This window comes from Rhinoraja longicauda, chromosome 5 (genome assembly GCF_053455715.1).
Source record: "Rhinoraja longicauda isolate Sanriku21f chromosome 5, sRhiLon1.1, whole genome shotgun sequence".
NCBI lineage: Eukaryota > Metazoa > Chordata > Chondrichthyes > Rajiformes > Arhynchobatidae > Rhinoraja > Rhinoraja longicauda.
Window position 1 is genome coordinate 87803280 of NC_135957.1, and position 22247 is coordinate 87825526.

General features: G+C 49.2%; 1 protein-coding gene across 1 annotated transcript in view; it reads right to left on the reverse strand.

Moving 5' to 3' along the window:
- nphp1 (nephronophthisis 1) overlaps positions 1 to 22247 on the reverse strand; it is a 97651-nt gene that overhangs the window by 31571 nt on the left and 43833 nt on the right. Inside the window, exons 9-12 of the mRNA XM_078400271.1 lie at positions 17928 to 18012; positions 14167 to 14261; positions 13089 to 13217; positions 10706 to 10780 (exon numbers count right to left, since the gene is read on the reverse strand). Coding sequence (XP_078256397.1) covers positions 10706 to 10780; positions 13089 to 13217; positions 14167 to 14261; positions 17928 to 18012 — 384 coding nt within the window. The remainder of the gene's footprint in view (positions 1 to 10705; positions 10781 to 13088; positions 13218 to 14166; positions 14262 to 17927; positions 18013 to 22247) is intronic.

Below are 22247 nucleotides of genomic sequence, written 5' to 3' on the forward strand. Positions count from 1 at the left end.
CACTATGCGCTGCAGGGTCTTGCGGCTGGAGGCTGTGCAGCTTCCGAACCACACAGTGATGCAGCTGCTGAGGATGCTCTCGATGGCGCCTCGGTAAAAAGTGTACATGATGGGTGTGGGGGCTCCCGCTCTCTTCAGTTTGCGGAGGAAGTAGAGGCGCTGCTGGGCTTTCTTGGCGATGGACGTGATGTTGTTGCTCCAGGAGAGATCCTCGGTGATGTTCACCCCCAGGAATTTGGTGCTGCTCACCTGCTCCACAGCAGCACCATTGATGGTCAGTGGGTGGGGGTGTTGGGTGTGCGTTCTCCTGAAGTCGACAACAATCTCCTTTGTTTTCTCCACATTCAGGAAGAGATTGTTGTCTGTGCACCACGCGGCCAGCTGGTCCACCTCCTTCCTGTAGTGGGTCTCGTCGTTGTTGCTGATGAGACCCACCACTGTTGTGTCATCCGCAAACTTGACGAAGTGGTTGGAGCTGTAGGTGGGTGTACAGTCGTGGGTCAGCAAAGTGAAGAGCAGGGGGCTTAGCACACATCCTTGTGGGGCACCCGTACTCAGCGTGATGGTGTCCGATGTGTTGCTGCCGACCCGTACGGACTGGGGTCTGGCAGTGAGGAAGTCCAGCAGCCAGTTGCAGAGAAGGGGGCTGAAGCCCAGATTTGTTAGTTTACAAACCAGCTGCTGGGGGATGATGGTGTTAAATGCTGAGCTAAAGTCTATGAACAGCATCCTAACATATGAGTTTTTAGTGTCCAAGTGGGTGAGGGCTGGGTGTAGAGCAGAGGAGATGGCATCCTCAGTGGACCGCTTAGCTCGATATGCAAACTGAAACGGGTCCAGGGAGGGGGGGAGGTTGGATCTGATCTGCTTCATGACCAGCCTCTCGAAGCACTTCATGATGGTTGAAGTCAGCGCTACAGGGCGGTAGTCGTTGAAGCAGGATGGAGAAGACTTCTTGGGCACAGGTATGATGGTGGTTTCTTTGAAGCACAAGGGAACAACAGCCTGGCTCAGGGAGATGTTGAAGATGTCTGTGAGGACATCTGTGAGCTCAGCTGCGCAGTCTTTTAGCACACGACCAGGAATGTTGTCAGGTCCAGAAGCTTTCCGGGTGTTAATCCTTAACAGTGTGCTCCTCACACTGCCTGGAGACAGACAAATAGCCTGGTCGTTGGGGGGGGGAGTTGTTTTCTGCGCAGGTGTGTTGCTCTGTGCTTCAAAGCGTGCGAAGAAGCCGTTGAGGTCGTTCAAGAGAGAGGTGTCACTGTCACAGGTCTGTGGTAGGGGTTTGTAGTCCGTGATAGTCCTAATACCCTTCCACAGGCTCCGTGTGTCTCTGCTGTCACTGAAGTGGGCTGTGATGCGCCGGGTGTAGTGTTGTTTGGCTTTCCTGATGCCACTGGAAAGGTTGGCCCTGGCTGCTCTGAGACCGGCTGGATTGCCCTCTCTGAAGGCAGCGTTGCGGACCCTCAGCAGCCCATGGACCTCCCCTGTCAGCCATGGCTTCTGGTTAGCCGGGATGGTGATGGCTCTGGTGTGGGTCACATCGTCAATGCATTTGGTGATGTAGCCTGTAACTGTCTCTGTGTATTCCTGAATGTTGGTTGTGTTGTTGTATGTTGCTGCCTGCTTGAACATGTCCCAGTCTGTAGTCTCAAAGCAGTTTTGGAATGCAGCTGTGCTGTCCTCTGACCACACACGTACCTCTTTTGAAACCGGTTTGGTGACTTTCACCCGGGGTCTGTATGCCGGTTTCAGCAGAACGGTGAGGTGATCAGAGAGGCCGATGTGGGGGAGGGGGGAAGCCTTGTATGCTCCTTTGATGGTCGTGTAGACAAGGTCCAAGGTGTTGTTTTCTCGTGTTGGGAAATCAACATGCTGGTATACTTTGGGCATGACAGTTTTTAGGTTAGCATGGTTGAAGTCCCCAGCTACGATGAGAAAGCCATCTGGGTGTGCTGTCTGCTGCTCAGAGATGGCCCGGTACAGTTCGCAGAGTGCCTCCTCTCTGTCCTTGTTGTTGGAACTGGGAGGGATGTAAACAGCGACTAACAGGATAGCTGTTAGCTCCCTCGGGAGGTAGAAAGGTCGGCACTTCACAACCATAAACTCCGCCAGCGGTGAACAGTGTTTGTAGACCAACACAGCGTCCCGACACCAAGCATCACTGATGTAAACAATCACACCGCCGCCGCGAGTCTTCCCCCCGCTAACCGTAGCTCTGTCCGATCGGTAGCATGTTAGCCGGTCGAGCTGAACAGCGGAGTCCGGGATGTTGTCATTAAGCCATGTTTCCGTAAAAACGTAAACACAGCATTCCCTCACCTCACGCTGGGTCGACCGGAGAAGTCTTATAGTGTCCATTTTATTGTCCAGTGAGCGTACATTAGCCATTAGCATGCTGGGAATAGCCGGTCTGTGTGGGCTAGCCGCTAGCCTAGCCCGGATGCCTCCGCGCTTACCCCTCTTCTGCTTCCTCTCACACCGCCTGCAGCGTCTCCTTTCCATCCGGGGGGCAGCACTCGAGGCCGAGGTCGAGGCCAGGCAGAGTATTCTGAGGCCGCTAAGTTCCTCTGCAAGCGTAGCGTCCAGTGTTGATGATGTTGTTTTCTTGTCCAGCAAGAACTCACGACTATACTGTCTACTGCTGACTGTCCAGAGTTGTTGAAGTGACAACCATGACGAACTTGAAAAAACATTAAAAACACTCGAAAAATCGGGAGAGTGTGGGGCCGCTGCGTCTGCACGCACTGCCATTCTTCTCATGATTTTATACACCTCTGTAAGATCACCCCTCATCCTTCTGCGCTCCAGGGAATAGAGACCCAGCCTACTCAACCTCTCCCTGTAGCTCACACCCTCTAGTCCTGGCAACATCTACGTAAATCTTCTTGGTACCCTTTCCGGCTTAATTACATATTTCTCATAACATGGTGCCCAGAACTGAACACAATACTCTAAATGCGGCCTCACCAACGTCATATACAACTGCAACATGACCTCCCAACCTATATACCCAATAGTTTAAGAAAATAACTGCAGATGCTGGTACAAATCGATTTATTCACAAAATGCTGGAGTAACTCAGCAGGTCAGGCAGCATCTCAGGAGAGAAGGAATGGGTGACGTTTCGGGTCAGTTTATTGTCACGTGTAACGAGGTACAGTGAAAAGCTTTTGTTGTGTGCTAACCAGTCAGCGGAAAGACAACACATGATTACAATCGAGCCATCTATTGTGCACAGATACATGATAAGGGAATAACGTTTAGTGCAAGGTAAAGCCAGCAAAGTCCTATCAAGGATAGTCCGAGGGTCACTAAAGAGGTAGATAGTAGTTCAGCACTGCTCTCTGGTTGTGGTAGGATGGTTCAGATGCCTGATAACAGCCGGGAAGAAACTGTCCCTGAATCTGGAGGTGTGCGTTTTCACATTTCTATACCTTTTGTCTGATGGGAGAGGGGAGAAGAGGGAGTGGCCGGGGTGAGACTGGTCCTTGATGATGCTGCTGGCCTTGCTGAGGCAGCGTGAGGTGTAGATGGAGTCAATGGAAGGGAGGTTGGTTTGTGTGATGGTCTGGGCTGTGTCCACAATTCGCTGCAATTACTTGTGGTCTTGGATGGAGCTGTTCCCAAACCAAGCTGTGATGCACCCTGATAAAATGCCTTCTCTGGTGCATCTGTAGAAGTTGGTGAGAGTCGAACACAATACACCAACTGCAGCCTCATCATTGTCTTGTGCAACTGTAACACAACCTCCCAACGTCTATACAAAATTGAAGGTAGACACAAAATGCTGGAGTAACTCAGTGGGTCAGGCAGCATCTCGGGAGAGAAGGAATGGGTGAGGTTTCGGGTCGAGACCCTTCTTCAGACTATACAAACTCACGTATATACAAAATTCCCTGTCTGATGAAAGGCAGCATGCCGTTGTCACCACCCTGTCGACCGGTGGAAGGTCTGGGATGAACCCTGGCAGACATATTAATTGACGTGGATAGTAGTAACAAGATCGTTCTGAGTCAGCATGGATTTACGAAGGGGAAATCATGCTTGACTAATCTTCTGGAATTCTTTGAGGATGTAACTAGGAAAATTGACAGGGGAGAGCCGGTGGATGTGGTGTACCTTGACTTTCAGAAAGCCTCCGATAAGGTCCCACATAGGAGATTAGTGGGCAAAACTAGAGCACATGGTATTGGGGGTAGGGTACTGACATGGATAGAAAATTGGTTGACAGACAGAAAGCAAAGAGTGGGGATAGAAACATAGAAAATAGGTGCAGGAGTAGGCCATTCGGCCCTTCGAGCCTGCACCGCCATTCAATATGATCATGGCTGATCATCCAACTCAGTATCCCGTACCTGCCTTCTCTCCATACCCCACTCACCTAACCTATCCAAGTCACGTTGCAGCCTCCTAGCATCCTCCTCACAGCTAACACTGTCCCCCAGCTTCGTGTCATCCGCAAACTTGGAGATGTTGCATTCAAATCATTAATATATATCGTAAATAGCTGGGGTACCAGCAATGAGCCTTGCGGTACCCCACTAGTTACTGCCTGCCATTCTGAAAAGGACTCGTTTATTCCTACTCTTTGCTTCCTGTCTGCCAGCCAGTTCTCTATCCATAAATAGGTCCCTTTCAGAATGGCTGGCAGTGACTAGTGGGGTTATTATCTGAATAGTGTCAAGTTAGGCAAAGGGGACGTACAACGAGATCTGGGTGTCCTAGTGCATCAGTCACTGAAAGGAAGCATGCAGGTACAGCAGGCAGTGAAGAAAGCCAATAAAATGTTGGCCTTAATAACAAGAGGAGTTGAGTATAGGAGCAAAGAGGTCCTTCTGCAGTTGTACAGGGCCCTAGTGAGACCGCACCCGGAGTACTGTGTGCAGTTTTGGTCTCCAAATTTGAGGAAGGATATTCTTGCTATTGAGGGCGTGCAGCGTAGGTTTACTAGGTTAATTCCCGGAATGGCGGGACTGTCGTATGTTGAAAGACTGGAGCGACTAGGCTTGTATACACTGGAATTTAGAAGGATGAGAGGGGAACTTATCGAAACATATAAGATTATTAAGGGGTTGGACACGTTAGAGGCAGGAAACATGTTCCAAATGTTTGGGGAGTCCAGAACCAGTCACAGTTTAAGAATAAGGGGTAGGCCATTTAGAACAGAGACGAGGAAAAACTTTGAGTCAGAGAGTTGTGAATCTGTGGAATTCTTTGCCTCAGAAGGCAGTGGAGGCCAATTCTCTGAATGCATTCAAGAGAGAGCTAGATAGAGCTCTTAAGGATAGCGGAGTCAGGGGGTATGGGGAGAAGGCAGGAACGGGGTACTGATTGGGAATGGTCAGCCATGATCACATTGAATGGCGGTGCTGGCTCGAAGGGCCAAATGGCCTCCTCCTGCACCTATTGTCTATTGTCTATTGTTCACATGGTCACGCAGTGAACGTGCAAACTCCACACAGAAAGCATCCGGAGGTCCCTGCAGCTATTGGGCTGCAGCTTTAAATGCCTAATGTTTACTCTTAATGAGGCAAACCTAAGGTGATGGAATTATATTCCAATAAAACTCTGTAAATGAGGCCAATAAAGAATAATCAGTAAATAATGAGTAACCTTGCACAGCTTCTGCGAATATTACCCAAGTATACACCGATCAGCCAAAACATTATGACCACTGACAGGCGAAGTGAATAACATTGATTATCTTGTTACAATGGCACCTGTCAAGGGGTGGGATATATTAGGCAGCAAGTGAACAGTCAGTTCTTGAAGTTGATGTGTTGGGTGCAGGAGAAATGGGCAGGAATAAAGACCTGAGCGACTTTGACAAGGGCCAAATTGTTATGGCCAGATGACTGGGTCAGAGCATCTCTGAAACGGCAAGGCTTGTGGGGTGCTCCCGGTCAGCAGTGGTGAGTACCTACCGACAGTGGTCCGAGGAGGGACAAACCACAAACCGGCAACAGACAGGGAGTTGGGCGCCCAAGGCTCATCGATGCGCGAGGGCAACGAAGGCTATCCCGTCTGGTCCGAACCAACAGAAGGTTGACTGTGGCACAAGTCACAGAAAATGTTAATGGTGGTCACGGGAGGAATGTGTCACAATACACAGTGCATCGCACCCTGCTGCGTATGGAGCTGCACACGGAGGACCAACAGCATATTAGGCAGGTGGGCATAATGTCATAATGTTTTGGCTGATTTGTTCTGTTATCCGCGGCAATAAATAATTTAAATGAGGCCGGAAACTGGACGGATATTGGTATTTCTCCAGTTGAGGTTTACTATCCTGGCAGGGAGATTTGCAACAGCTACTGGGGAGGAATTACACCAGTGTGGCAGGGGATGGGACCCAATGCAATACGGAGGATGTTGAGAAGCTGAGGCAAATATTAATTAAAGGAGACAAAGACAAGCAGGAGTGATGGAGGGTTCACAGGTCATGCAGATGCAATCAGATACATGAGACTGCGTGCCTTTGACACCATAAATCACTCCATTCTCCTCACCCGACTTGAAACCTCCTTTAACATCACCGGCACAGCCCTATCCTGGTTCAAATCTTACCTCTCTGACAGGCACCAGTTCATCTCCATTAACAACTGTAAATCCCCCACCGCTCCCCTCCCCCAAGGTGTCCCCCAAGGCTCAGTCCTTGGCCCCCTCCTCTTCATCCTCTCTACCTGTTCCCCCTTGGTCAATTAATCCGCCGTCATGGTCTCAACTTCCACTGCTTCGCCGATGATATCCAGCTCCTCATCTCCACCAAGTCAATCTCCACCACCACACACTCTACACTGACAAACTGCATCACTGAAATAAAATCTTGGCTTCAATCAAATTTCCTCAAACTCAACTGCAACAAATCTGAAATCATCATCTTTGATCCAAAAACGCTCACCAAATCCACCCAAAACATCATCCTCAATATTGATGGTCTCCCAGTATCCACCTCCCCTCACATCCGGAATCTTGGAATCATCTTTGATCAAACCCTCTCCTTCGACAAACACATCAAACACATCACAAAGACAGCCTTCTTCCACCTCAAAAATATTGCCCGCCCCGTCCATCCCTCTCCTCCACAGCTGCAGAAACCCTCATCCACGCCTTCATCACCTCCCGTCTGGACTACTGCAACAGCCTCCTTCAAAAATCTTCAGTAAACTTCAATACATTCAAAACTCCGCTGCCCGTCTACTCACCCACACCCCGATCCGTGACCATATCACCCCCGTCCTTTACAAACTCCACTGGCTCCCCATCCCCCAGAGAATCCAGTACAAAATCCTCCTCATGACCAACAAAGCCCTCTATAACCTGGCCCCATCCTACCTGACTGACCTCCTCCACAGGCACACTCCCACCTGCACCCTCCGCTCTGCTGCTGCCAATCTCCAATCCCCCCCCCTCCGGACCAAACTCAGATCCTGGGGGGACAGGGCTTTCTCCATCGCTGCTCCCACCCTATGGAACTCACTACCGCAAACCGTCAGAGACTCCTCCACACTCACCACATTCAAAACATTACTGAAGTCTCACCTGTTCAGTACTGCCTTCAACCACTGAAGGTCACCTCACCTTCTGTCTCCTTTCTCTGTTCGTTTACTTATTTATCTATTTATTCACTTCCCTATGTTCTTTAAATCCCTGTAAAGCGTCTTTGAGTGTATGAAAAGCGCTATATAAATGTAATGCATTATTATTATTATTATTATTATTATATTATAGCTAATACAGACACATGGCTCAGGCAGAGAAAGGACTGGCACCTTAACAGACAATAGACAATAGGTGCAGGAGGAGGCCATTTGGCCCTTCGCGCCAGCACCGCCGTTCACTGTGATCATGGCTGATCATCCACAATCAGTACCCCATTCCTGCCTCAAGAACAGCTTCTTCCCAGCAACCATCAGGCTCTTGAACACTGCACAACACTGACCCCAATCCTGCCTCAGCATGAGCCAAATATGGACTTTGTTTTTGGTTTCATATTATGGTCCGGTTGCCTAGTATTGCTGATTATTCAGTTCAGTTTAGGTTAATGTCACGTGTACTGAGATACAGCGAAAAGCTTTTGTTGCGTGCTAACCAGTCAGCAGAAAGACAATTATTCATTTATCAAACGATTATTGTATAATCATTATGGTGATTGAGGGTACAACAACAACATTCAAAATGGATCTGAAGAAGAGACTGTGCCTGAAATGTCACCTATCCATGTTCTCCACAGATGCTGCCTGACCCGCTGAGTTACTCCAGCACTCTGTGAAACGTCACCTATCCATGTTCTCCACAGATGCTGCCTGACCCGCTGAGTTACTCCAGCACTCTGTGAAACGTCACTTATCCATGTTCTCCACAGATGCTGCCTGACCTGCTGAGTTACTCCAGCACTCTGTGAAACGTCACCTATCCATGTTCTCCACAGATGCTGCCTGACCCGCTGAGTTACTCCAGCACTCTGTGAAACGTCACTTATCCATGTTCTCCACAGATGCTGCCTGACCCGCTGAGTTACTGTCTTTTTGTTTTGTACCCCAGCATCTGCAGTGCTTTGTATCTACGGTTAAAATGCACTGGGACAGGTACATAAATAGAAAGGTGAGGAGAGGTGTGGGCTCTGTGACAGGCAATTGGGACTAGCTCAGTGAGGCAGTTGTGGTTCCTGTTTCTGAGTTCTGTGATTCTATGACACTGATAACAATCAAGAAATCAAACCCAGTTAAGCAATTTAGTCAACATAAAATATCTGTTCCAGCATCTAAATATTTGGAAGATAAATATTTACAACTGTACCGCATTTCAATAAAAGTCTCACACTCCTCCTCGCACTCCTACCACATTCCAAGAAACGTACCTAGAAGGAGCTGCTCAAGGAAGGTATAGAAGTGGATACAATTACAGACAATAGACAATAGGTGCAGGAGGAGGCCATTCGGCCCTTTGAGCCAGCACCGCCATTCAATGTGATCATGGCTGATCATTCTCAATCAGTACCCCGTTCCTGCCTTCTCCCCATACCCCCTGACTCCGCTATCCTTAAGAGCTCTATCTAATTCTCTCTTGAATGCATTCAGAGAATTGGCCTCCACTGCCTTCAGAGGCAGAGAATTCCACAGATTCACAACTCTCTGACTGAAAAGGTTTTTCCTCATCTCAGTTCTAAATGGCCTACTCCTTATTCTTAAACTGTGACCCCTTGTTCTGGACTCCCCCAACATTGGGAACATGTTTCCTGCCTCTAACGTGTCCAACCCCTTAATAATCCTATATGTTTCGATAAGATCCCCTCTCATCCTTCTAAATTGCGACCTTTGAAAGAGATGGAACAGATTTATGGATGCGAAGGGTTTGGCGGTTACTGGCCTAAATGCAGGCAAAGGAACTAGTCCAGTGTGCCAAAGATAAACACAACATGCTGGAGTAACTCAGCGGGCAGGCAGTGTCTCTGGGGGGGGGGGGGTGGGAAGGAATGGGTGTTCTTCAGACTGGTCGGCATGGAGGAGGTGGGCCGAAGGGCCTGTTTCCATGCTGTCCATCGCACAATAAAACAAACGCTGAAACAAACCCAGAAAATATTAGAAAACGTAGACAATAGGTGCAGGAAGAGGCCATTTGGCCCTTTGAGCCAGCACCGCCATTCATTGTGATCATGGTTGATCATCCATAATCAGTAACTCGTGCCTGCCTTCTCCCCATATCCCTTGATTACACTAGACTCTAGAGCTCTATCTAACTCTATTTTAAATCCATCCAGTGAATTGGCCTCCACTGCCCTCTGTGGCAGAGAATTCCACAAATTCACAACTCTCAGGGTGAATAAGTTTCTTCTCACCTCAGTTTTAAATGGCCTCCCCTTTTCTTCTTAGACTGTGTGGCCCCTGGTTCTGGACTCCCCCAACATTAGGAACAATTTCCTGCATTGAGCTTGTCCAGTCCTTTTATAATTTTATACGTCTCTATAAGATCTCCTCTCATCCTTCTAAACTCCAGTGAATACAAGCCCAGTCTTTCCAATCTTTCCTCGTACGACAGTCCCGCCATCCCGGGAATTAACCTGGTGAACCTACGCTGCACTGCCTCAATAGCAAGGACGTCCTTCCTCAAATTAGGAGACCAAAACTGCACACAATACTCCAGATGTGGTCTCACCAGGGCAAGGAAGAGAGAAGTAAGATAGATAGTAAGTAAGTAAGTAAGAGAGGAAGTAAGGTGGGGTCTGTGCAGAGTGAAACAAATGTAATATTTCATCAGGAGCTGAATGAATCAGCCAGCTTGCCTCTCCACAGTAACTAGCACTTTGTTTGTATTTACAGCATCGTATCGCAGTGTCATGAAGCACAACTATTCCAAGCCACCATCACAACTGCAAACATAGGCATTTTCACAAACTAAACAAATATTACTCGGCGACAATCACTTCAGAAATAAATTTTGGAAAGTTAATAATGACTTTGTTATATTTACTGAAACCAGTTTTCCATAGAAACTGTACATAAACATGTGGTTTGGTCCAACACATTGCTGTCAAGGTGTAATCCTGACTCATTATACTTGATTTGTTCCTTTCATCAATCCTGAATCCAACCCATTCTTTAATATTGATGATCTTAATCTCTTTGATCATTAACTCCTGTAATGCGTTGCATAGCACCCCTGCTCACTGTCAGCAACAAGAAGTGGAAGGTAAACCTACTCGTGGAGAAAAGGTCCATGTTTTCGGGTTCTTTGATTGCCAAGTTGCTCTGATGGTGTGGATATTGCTGAGAACCTGAAATACAGGGAAATTGCCATTAAGTAAAGACAAATTATGTTGTTTAAACCAACTTCCAGCTTCCTCATCCCCTCTATCAGTCTGAAGAAGGGTCCCAACCTGACACATCACCTATTCACATTCTCCAGAGAAGGGGCCTGACCTGCTAGTACTCCAGCACTGTGCTTTTTTTTCCCCATCTGAGATGTTGCCTGACCCATTGAGCTACTGCAGGTAGACACTAAATGCTGGAGTAACTCAGCGGGTCAGGCAGCATCTCAGGAGAGAAGGAATGGGTGACGTTTCGGGTCGAGACCCTTCTTCAGACAGTAGCTCAATGTTTTTTCCTACACATTGAGCTACTGCAGCACTTTGTGTCTGTTTTGGTAAACCAGTGCCTGCAGTTCCTCCTGCCTACATCTGACCAGAATGCTACCTGGATTACAGAGTATTAGCTACGAGCAGAGGTTGAACAATCTTGGATTGTTTTATAGACAATGGACAATAGGTGCAGGAGGAGGCCATTCGGCCCTTCGCGCCAGCACCGCCATTCACTGTGATCATGGCTGATCATCCACAATCAGTACCCCGTTCCTGCCTTCTCCCCAAATCCCTTGACTCCGCTATCTTTAAGAGCTCCACCTAACTCTCTCTTGACAGCATCCAGAGAATTGGCCTCCACTGCCTTCCGAGGCAGAGAATTCCACAGATTCACAACTCTGAGTGTTTTGTCTGGAGCGTCAGAAGCTGATTAAAAAAATCCGTATTATTTGAGAAATATATAAAATTATAGGAGGCCGAGAGAGGGTGGGCAGTCAGAATCCTTATCCCTGGGTGGACATGTCTGAGACGATAGCCCAGGCACCCACCAGATGCTGCAAAAATAACCTAGCCCCCCACATCAGGTGACATGGGCAAAGTTGAGAGGAGATGTGCGGGCCAAGGCTTTGCACAGCATTTGGCCGATGCCTGGAATGCACTGCCAAGGGTGGTGGTTGTGGCAGATACAAGAGGTGCCTTTTGGATTGGCACATGGAGATGCCTGGAATGGAGGGAGATGGGTCAAGTACAGACAGAGGAGCTTGGTTTAACCTGGCATCATGTCTGGCTGCCGTGCTGTTCGATGCAAGGTCTGCTTCTTCTGGGCCCCATCACCATTTCTCTTCTCCACCCAGGTAGTTTAGTTTATTTAGTTTATTTAGTTTATTTAGTTTAGAGGTACAGCGCAGAAACAGGTCAGGTCAAGTCCAGTTTATTTGTCACATACATATACAAGATGTGCAGTGAAATGAAAGTGGCAACGCCTGCGGATTGTGCTAAACTACAAACACAATAGAAAAATAAAGTTTTAACACAAAAAATTAATTAATACAGTAAATTAAATGAGTCCCTGGTTATATGAGAGTTAACAGTCCTGATGGCCTGTGGGATGAAACTCTGTCTCATCCTCTCTGTTTTCACAGCGTGACAGCGGAGGCGTTTGCCTGACCGTAGCGGCTGGAACAGTCCATTACTGGGGTGGTAGGGGTCCCCCATAATGTTGCCTGACCGTAGCAGCTGGAACAGTCCATTGCTGGGGTGGTAGGGGTCCCCCATAATGTTGCCTGACCGTAGCAGCTGGAACAGTCCATTGCTGGGGTGGTAGGGGTCCCCCATAATGTTGCTGGCAGAGAGGTAACTACCTGGTGGGACAAGCGAAAATGTGCTCCATAGTATCAGTAAAACTGAAGGACATACACCGATCAGCCAAAACACTGTGACCACCAACAGGCCAAGTGAATAACATTGATTATCTTACAATGGCACCTGTCAAGGGGTGGGATATATTAGGCAGCAAGTGAACAGACAGTTCCTGAAGTTGATGTGTTGGATGCGGGAGAAATGGGCAGGAGTAAAGACCTGAGCGACTTTGACAAGGGCCAAATTGTTATGGCCAGACGACTGGGTCAGAGCATCTCTGAAACGGCAAGGCTTGTGGGGTGCTCCCGGTCAGCAGTGGTGAGTACCGACCGACAGTGGTCCGAGGAGGGACAAACCACAAACCGGCGACAGACAGGGTGTTGGGCGCCCAAGGCTCATCGATGCGCGAGGGCAACGAAGGCTATCCCGTCTGGTCCGAACCGACAGAAGGTCGACTGTGGCACAAGTCACAGAAAATGTTAATGGTGGTCACGGGAGGAATGTGTCACAATACACAGTGCATCGCACCCTGCTGCGTATGGGGCTGCACACGGAGGACCAACAGCATATTAGGCAGGTGGTCATAATGTTCTGGCTCATCAGGTCATGGTGTTACGGCTGGTCGGTGCATTAGCAGGTGGCTTACCCTTTGGCCATCAAATAGGCAGCAGCGAACTTGTCTGCTCAACACCTGGACGCCAGTCACCGGGAAAGGAATCATCTTGCAGCTCCACAGCGTAAACATCAGCTCTGTGTGTGTCTTCCTTGGGTGCAGCTGCCAAGGTGAAACAAAGTGAGCACGCCAGACCGAGAGGCTAAAGTTAAAAGCCCATTATTTACCCAGTGTTAATGCAGATGGCAGAACAAGAGAGCAGTAAACACTCAGCAGACCCGGCAGAGCAAGGAACAGTCAATGCTTTAACAGGGTGTTGACCTGTTCTCGTGAAACAAGGATGAAGAATGAAATTAAATCAAGTATTACCACTCTTCAAGAACACAAACAAACCTCCGCTCAGTCCGTCTTAACCAACCTGATCTCCCGGTGGCTCAGCACTTCAACTCCCCCTCCCACTCCCAGTCTGACCTTTCTGTCCTGGGCCTCCTCCATTGTCAGAGTGAGGCCCAGTGCAAATTGGAGGAACAGCACCTCATATTTCGCTTGGGTAGTTTACACCCCAGCGGTATGAACATTGACTTCTCTAAGTTCAGATAGTCCCTGCTTTCCCTCTCTATCCCCTCCCCCTTCTCCCACTAGTCTTCCTGTCCCCTTAAAGAGCGGATTTTGAATTATATAGGAAGTGGGTTTGTGGAAGTACCATTTGTTTACCAAATTATCTGTATTAGTATTATGTCAGGGCAGAAAGCAGGGTTGCCAACTTCCTCACTCCCAAATACAGGACAAAGGGTGACGTCACCGCCCCACCGCGCCCCGCATGACCTCACCCAGCCAGCAGCCACGTGCTCCCGCTCCACCAATGGCGGCCACCCGGGCCGGGAGCACGTGGCCGCTGGCTGGGTGAGGTCACGCGGGGCGGTGATGTCACCCTTTGTCCCTGATTTGGGAGTGAGGAAGTTGCCAACCCTACTAAATACGGGACAAGGGCCGTATGAGTACGGGACAGACCACTTTAGCCCAAAATACGGGATGTCACGGCTAATACGGGACAGTTGGCAACCCTGGCAGGAAGGCAGAATGTACAAATGAATAACTGAAGAATACTTACACCCCCACACACTTTGTCCCAATGAAGGTCTTTAAAGCACAGATTAGATTGGGTTAATGTTGGCTGCAGGAAGTAACTCATGTGGAATTTATTTCCTGTGGAAGGGAAATAAGTAATGAGGCTATTTGTACACTAATTGCAATAATAGTTGGAGTAATCGTGCAGGTATGAGTTATGAGGCAGGATCAGCATTCACACAGGGGTGGCACAGTGGCTCAGCTGGTAGAGCTGCTGCATTAAACTGCAGATGCCGTTTAATGTGGATAAATGTGAGGTTATCCACTTTGGTGGTAGAAACAGGAAGGCAGATTATTACCTGAATAGTGTCAAGTTAGGAAATGGGGAAGTACAAAGAGATCTGGGTGTCCTTGTTTATCAGTCACTTAAAGTTAGCACGCACCTGGAGTACTGTGTGCAGTTTTGGTCTCCAAATTTGAGGAAGGGCATTCTTCTTATTGAGGGCGTGCAACGTAGGTTTACTAGGTTAATTCCCGGAATGGCGGGACTGTCGTATGTTGAAAGACTGGAGCGACTAGGCTTGTATACACTGGAATTTAGAAGGATGAGAGGGGATCTTATTGAAACATATAAGATTATCAAGGGATTGGACACGCTAGAGTTCCCAATGTTGGGGGAGTCCAGAACAAGGGGCCACTGTTTAAGAAAAAGGGAATGGCCATTTAGAACGGAGATGAGGAAAAACTTTTTCAGTCAGAGAGTTGTGAATCTGTGGAATTCTCTGTCTCAGAAGGCAGTGGACGCCAATTCTCTGAATGCATTCAAGAGAGAGCTAGATAGAGCTCTTAAGGATAGCGGAGTCAGGGGGTATGGGGAGAAGGCAGGAACGGGGTACTGATTGAGAATGATCAGCCACGATCACATTGAATGGTGGTGCTGGCTCGAAGGGCCGAATGGCCTCCTCCTGCACCTGTTGTCTATTGTCTATTGTCACAGCGGCACAGACCCAGGTTGATACCCTGCGGCCTCTGACTGTGGGGAGCTTGGGTTTCTCCCACTGCTCCGGTTTCCACCCGCGGCCGAACCCAGGCCGGTGAACGACAGCCTGGTGCGGGGGAAGCCACCGCGCCGGTTCCCTACACGTGGGAGCCGGTGGACCGCCTGGAAGGGGGAGCCCGCCGAGCCGAGCCGAGCCCGGCTCAAGAGTGGGACAAGGGAGCCGGCAATGAAGGACGCCATGGGCAAGGAGCGAGGCTGGTAGGGGAGGGGAAGGGAGGGGAGGGAACCTGGGTTCATTAGCTCATAAGTGATAGGAACAGAATTAGGCCATTCGGCCCATCAATTCTATCCCACCATTCAATCATGGTTGATTCAACTCTCCCACCGAACCCCATTCTCCTGCCTTCTCCCCATAACCTCGGACACGTACTCAGGGTTGCCAACTGTCCCGTATTAGCCAGGCCATCCCATATTATGGGCTAAATTGGTTTGTCCTGTACGGAACCACCCTTGTCCTGTATTAGGCCCGGGGGGCGCTGTAGGCCCGGGGGCCGCTGTAGGCTCAGACGCTGTAGGCCCGGGGGCCGCTGTAGGCCCGGACGCTGTAGGCTCAGACGCTGTAGGCCCGGACGCTGTAGGCCCGGGGGCAGCTGTAGGCTCAGACGCTGTAGGCCCGGATGCTGTAGGCCCGGGGGCCGCTGTAGGCTCAGACGCTGTAGGCCCGGGGGCCGCTGTAGGCCCGGACGCTGTTGGCCCGGGGGCCACTGTAGGCTCAGACGCTGTAGGCCCGGGGGCCACTGTAGGCTCAGACGCTGTAGGCCCAGGGACCGCTGTAGGCTCAGACGCTGTAGGCCCGGGGGCCACTGTAGGCTCAGACGCTGTAGGCCCGGGGGCCACTGTAGGCCCGGACGCTGTAGGCCCGGGGGCCACTGTAGGCTCAGACGCTGTAGGCCCGGGGGCCGCTGTAGGCCCGGACGCTGTAGGCCCGGGGGCCGCTGTAGGCTCAGACGCTGTAGGCCCGGGGGCCACTGTAGGCTCAGACGCTGTAGGCCCGGGGGCCACTGTAGGCTCAGACGCTGTAGGCCCGGGGGCCGCTGTAGGCCCGGGGGCCGCTGTAGGCCCGGACGCTGTACGCCCGGACGCCACTGTAGGCCCGGGGGCCACTGTAGGCCCAGACGCTGTAGGCCCGGGGGCCACTGTAGGCCCGGACGCTGTAGGCCCGGGGGCCGCTGTAGGCTCAGACGCTGTAGGCTAATGGAGTGTGTTCGGGGAGCGGGACCAAGTGTGTCCGCCTAACGGAGGTTGCATAGCAATCCGCCTCCCAGCCCGGATGGCCGCCATTGGTGGAGCGGGAGCATGTGGCCGCTGGCTGGGTGAGGTCACGCGGGGCGGTGACGTCACCTTTTGTCTCTTATTTGGGAGTCAGATAGATGGTAACCCTAGGAGTAAGTGACAAAGACTGGAGGTGAAAAGGAGATAAAAGGGTGTCAGATAAGGAGAGGAGTGAAATGTAAAGCCGCAGCGAGGGATTATGGGTGGAATGGGACCGGGGAGGGGATGAAAGGGAAATATGGGGCTCAGGGATGAAAGATGAGTGTATGGAAGAGTGGAATGGAGGAGAGTGACGGGGGGAAGGGAGGCACAAAAGGTGACCTCACCCAGCCAGCGGCCACGTGCTCTCGCTCCACCAATGGCAGCCGCCCGGGCCTGGAGGCGAGTTGCTACGCAACCTCCGCTAGGCGGCGCCCGGGACTCCGGGCCTACACTGTCAGGGCCTACGGTGACCGGGCCCACAGTGTCCGGGCCTAGAGTGTCCGGGCCTAATACAGGACAAGGGCGGTCCCATACGGGACAAACCAGCTTAGCCCAATATACGGGATGTCCCGGCTAATACGGGACAGTTGGCAACCCTGCTTACTCCACCCCATCACCTCCACCTCCACCCCTCCACCTATTACTCGCCAGGCTTTGTCCCACCCTCCCCCCTCTTTCCCAACTTTCTCCCCCCCTACTCCATCATTGTGAAGAATGTTGTCACCTGTCCATGTTCTCCACAGATGCTGCCTGACCCACTGAGTTACTCCAGCATTCTGTGAAACGTCACCTATCCATGTTCTCCACAGATGCTGCCTGACCCACTGAGTTACTCCAGCACTCTGTGAAACGTCACCTATCCATGTTCTCCACAGATGCTGCCTGACCCACTGAGTTACTCCAGCACTGTGAAACGTCACCTATCCATGTTCTCCACAGATGCTGCCTGACCCGCTGAGTTACTCCAGCACTTTGTATTTTACTCCATTTTATTAATGGCTGCCTGTCTCCTTGATCATCACCCAAGCTGCTAATCCCAAGAAATTCCTCGCAACGATTTTAGACCTCCTCAAACAAATACACTCTGTGTGTTATGATGGTGTAATTAATATTGGACACAGTAGCTGTGTGCTCATTGAGATTCATTTGACATACACAGGATAATGTAGCATAAGAAAATAACTGCAGATGCTGGTACAAATCGAAGGTATTTATTTCACAAGATGCTGGAGTAACTCAGCAAGTCAGGCAGCATCTCAGGAGAGAAGGAATGGGTGACGTTTCGGGTCGAGAAGTAGAGGGGTCAGTCTGAAGAAAGGTCTCGACCCGAAACGTCACCCATTCCTTCTCTCCTGAGATGCTGCCTGACCCGCTGAGTTACTCCAGCATTTTGTGAAATAAATACCTTGGATAATGTAGCATGATCATTGCAAATGAATACGTTCATATTTAATTACTGTTAATAATTGGTTAACGTGATACATGTCTACCTTCTGCCAACAGCTGGGCCAGAGTGGAAGCTCTGAATCCTGAGGGAATGGCTGCTTTTTCCACCAGCATATCTACAGCAGTAATCTGAGTAAATAAAAGATTCTAGATTAGTTGCTAGATACCTTTAGGAAGGAGATAAGGAGGAATTTCTTTGGCCAGAGGGTGGTAAATCTGTGGAATTCATTGCCACAGACGGCTGTGGAGGCCAAGTCTTTGGGTATTTTAAAAGCGGAGATTGACAGTTTCTTGATTAGTAAGGAGGTCAGAGAGGGCAGGAGAATGGGGTTGAGAGGGAGAGATAGATCAGCCATGATTGAATGGCGGAGTAGACTTGATGGGCCAAATGGCCCAATGCTACTCTGCTCCTACGAATCAAGAACATACAAACTCTACTAAATGATTACATTGAGTGCAGATGTGATATAACTAATAATGTAACATCTTGAGTATTCCCAAAACATGTTACATTTATCTAGTACCTTAAATACAGAAATATGCTACTTCACAGAAGAGCTAGAAAGTAATAAATTGTAAACAATTGTTTACTCGAGTTGGTTGCTTTATGCGATTGCATGGCAATGAAAGATTCTGGCATTAATATATTTAAATTATTAGCAATATGGAAAAAAACAGGCAGGATTCAATATGATGGGTAATATTTAAGTAACGGATTCATTTACAGACTCAGTCATATAGTGGGATAAAGGCCCTTTGGCCCAACTTGCCTCCGCCAACCAAGATGCCACATGTAGGCTAGTCGCACGTGTCCACGTTTGGCCCAGAAACCTCTAAATCTTTCCTATCCATATTTCTGTCCAAATGCATTTTAAGAGTCCAGAGTTATGAGTGTTTTATTGTCATATATACCAAAGCAGAAGAGTTGAATTCTTCCTTACAACATTTTTCAAGCTATTATAGTACTTGCCTCAACTACCACGTCTGGCAGCTCATTCCATACACCCACCACCCAGTGTGTGAAAAAGTTGCCCCTCAGGTTCCTATTAAATCTTTCCCCTCCCACTTTCAACCTAAGTCCTCTGGTTCTTGAATCCCCTGCCCTGGGTAAAAGTCACTCCATCTGTTCCCCTCAAGATTTTACACACCTCTGTAAGATCAGCCCTCAGCCTCCTGTCCAAATACAATACAATACAATATATCTTTATTGTCATTGTACAAGGAGATTGGGAATATGCTTTCCATACGATGCAATAAATGAATTAGCTAATCAGTATAAATTTAGACAACCCAGTGAAACAAAATTAGAAACAGTTTTAAAACAGAATAAAGTTCAAGTAGGTCTGTGCCGGTTCGCTGTGCGATGTGACCATCCGGCTCAGCAGGACCGGTTCATGGCAGCTATATATTTGATATGCTCAGATAACAGGGAATTATAGGTTCCAACCCATCTCTAATATATTCCTAAATGGGAATGCACTGATTGGAGAATTACTTATATATCAGTAATATACATATATGAAATTAAGAGGTTGGATATGGGATTTGGGTAGATGTTGGAACCTTTTACCAATGTCCAACACGAGAGGGCACAGCTACAAGGTGAGAGGGGAAAGTTTAAAGGAGATGAGTGGGGCAGAATTTTTTTACACAGAGTGGTGGGGGATTGGAATGCATTGCCAGGGGTGGTAGTGGAGGTGAATACCATAGTGGCGTTTAAGAAACTTTTGCATCATAACATGGATATGCAGAGAATGGAGGGATATGGATCATGAGACGTATAAAATTATAAAAGGACTGGACAAGCTAGATGCAGGAAAGATGTTCCCAATGTTGGGGGAGTCCAGAACCAGGGGCCAATCCTGTCTAAATGATTCTTAAAAGTTGCAATAGCATCAGCCTCAACTACCTCCTCTGGCAGTTTGTTCCATACACCCACCACCCTCTGTGTGAAAAACTTACCTCTCAAGTCTAAGAATAAAGGGGAGGCCATATAAAATTGAGGTGAGAAGAAACCTTTTCACCCAGAGAATTGTGAATTTGTGGAATTCTCTGCCACAGAGGGCAGTGGAGGCCAATTCACTGGATGAATTTAAAAGAGAGTTAGAGCTCTAGGGGCTAGTGGAATCAAGGGATATGGGGAGAAGGTAGGCACGGGTTACTGATTGTGGATGATCAGCCATGATCATAAGGAATGGCGGTGCTGGCTCGAAGGGTCGAATGGCCTCCTCCTGCACCTATTTTCGATGTTTCTATGCACAGTCAGATGTACGGGTGATCACGGGTCGGCACGGACTCAGTGGGCTGAAGAACCTGTTTCCACAATTTATCTTTAAGCTAAACTAAACTGCGAACCAGCTTGTGTTGCTTTCACATCACGTTACTCTTTCACCTTACAGCCAGCCGTTCAATTTTATTGCTCAGTTGTACAGATATTGATGGAATTTAAAGTGCACTAGACCAAGTGGACCCGTTGGGCCCAAACCTCTTCTGCATAGGTGCAGCACCCTCTCCTCCCCCCCTCCCTCCTCCCCCCTCCCCTTCCCCACTACCCTCTCCCTCAATCCCCCTCCCCTCCCTGCCCCCTACCCCTTCCCTCCCCCACCCTCCCTCCTCCCCTCCCCCTTCCCTCTCCTCCCTCCACACCCCCCACTACATCCCCCTCAACCCCCCTTATCCTCCCCCTGCCCTGCTCCCCTCCCCCCCTCAACCTCCCTCAACCCCCCTCCTCCTCCCTCTACCCCCTCCCTCCCCCTCCCCCCTCCACTCCCCCTCCCTCTCCCACCCCCCCCACTACATCCCCCTCAACCCCCCTTATCCTCCCTCCCCCTCCCTCCAACCCCCCTCCCTTCTCCCTCCCTCCACCCTCCCTCCACCCCCCACCCTCCCTCCCTAGGAGATAGATTTAAACTTTAAATTGTGAATAACTTTTAAAATATAACACTGATTTCAATGAAACCTTCCATTAGCACCAAAGGGATGACGGTGAGTAAGGTGGGCCTAACATTGTTGCGCTGTCGTGTACCGTTTTGGCTGTAGTTCAGGAACAAACAAACAAACAAACAAGAGTTTTAGTGTATAGATTTCTGGTTCTAGTGCGCCCTCTGCTGCACACAAACACCACTGACACCCATCGTGTGCCTGGCTTTACACAGAGTAACAGGCAACTGAAGGAGCTGCCAGTGCTGGAATCTGCAGCAAAGAACACAGAGCGCTGCAGTAAAGGCCCTGTCCCACTTTAGGCGATTTTAAGGCGACTGCCGGCGACTGCCGGCGACTGTCAAAGTCGTAGCAGATCGCCAAACTTTTCTTTTACCCGACGACAATGACCACGACAATGCTGAGTCAGGTCGAGATTACACCGTCTTCTGAAATATCGCGAAATTCCCACGCTGTCAATGCTTCTCCGGCGTCCTGGTTTTCGCTGAAATCACTGACAAGTCGGTAAGTACTTGAGGGTTTTGAACTATAACACCTTGTATGGGTTACTTAAAAACCAAGCTTCACTGTAACAAGGAATAAACTGGACTTACTTCCAGTTTACTAATAGCTGTATTAAAAAAAAAAAATGTAAGTGGTTCAGTGGATTTTTGTGAAAAGTGTGTGGGCATTCTTTAAAAATGTATGGGAGATGCACCCTTTCCAGCTTAACATCTTTCCTACACCATCTTTCCTAAAACCAAACACAATACTCCAAATGTGGCCTCACCGATGCCTAATACAACTGTAACATGACATCCCAACTTCTATTCTGAATACCCTGACTGATGAAGGCCAAAGAATCAAAAGCCTTCTTGACCACCCAATCTATCTGTGATGCCATGTTCAAGGGACTATGTACCTGCACCTCCTAGATCCCTCTGCACTACAACACTGCCCAGGACCCTGCTATTCACTATGTAGGTCCTGCACTGGTTTTGACTTCACAAAATGCAATGCCTCGCACTTATCTACATTAGATTCCATTAACCATCCCCCACTTGCCCAACTGATCAATATCTTGCTACAGTTTTTGATGAGCATCTTTGCTATTTACAATGCCACCCACTTTCGTGTCATCTCCAAACTTAACCATGCCTTGAAAATGTTTAGTTTAGAGATACAGCGCGGAAACAGGCCCTTTCAGCCCACCGGGTCCGCGCCGACCAGCGATCCCCGCACACTAACACTATCCTAAACCCACTAGGGTATACCCACTATCCTATACCCACTCCAAAGACGTACAGGTATGTAGGTTAATTGGCTTGGTAAATGTAAAAATTGTCCTTAGTGGGTGTAGGATAGTATTAGTGTGCGGGGATCGCTGGGCGGCACGGACCCAGTGGGCCGAAGGGCCTGTTTCTGCGCTGTATCTCTAGGAACAA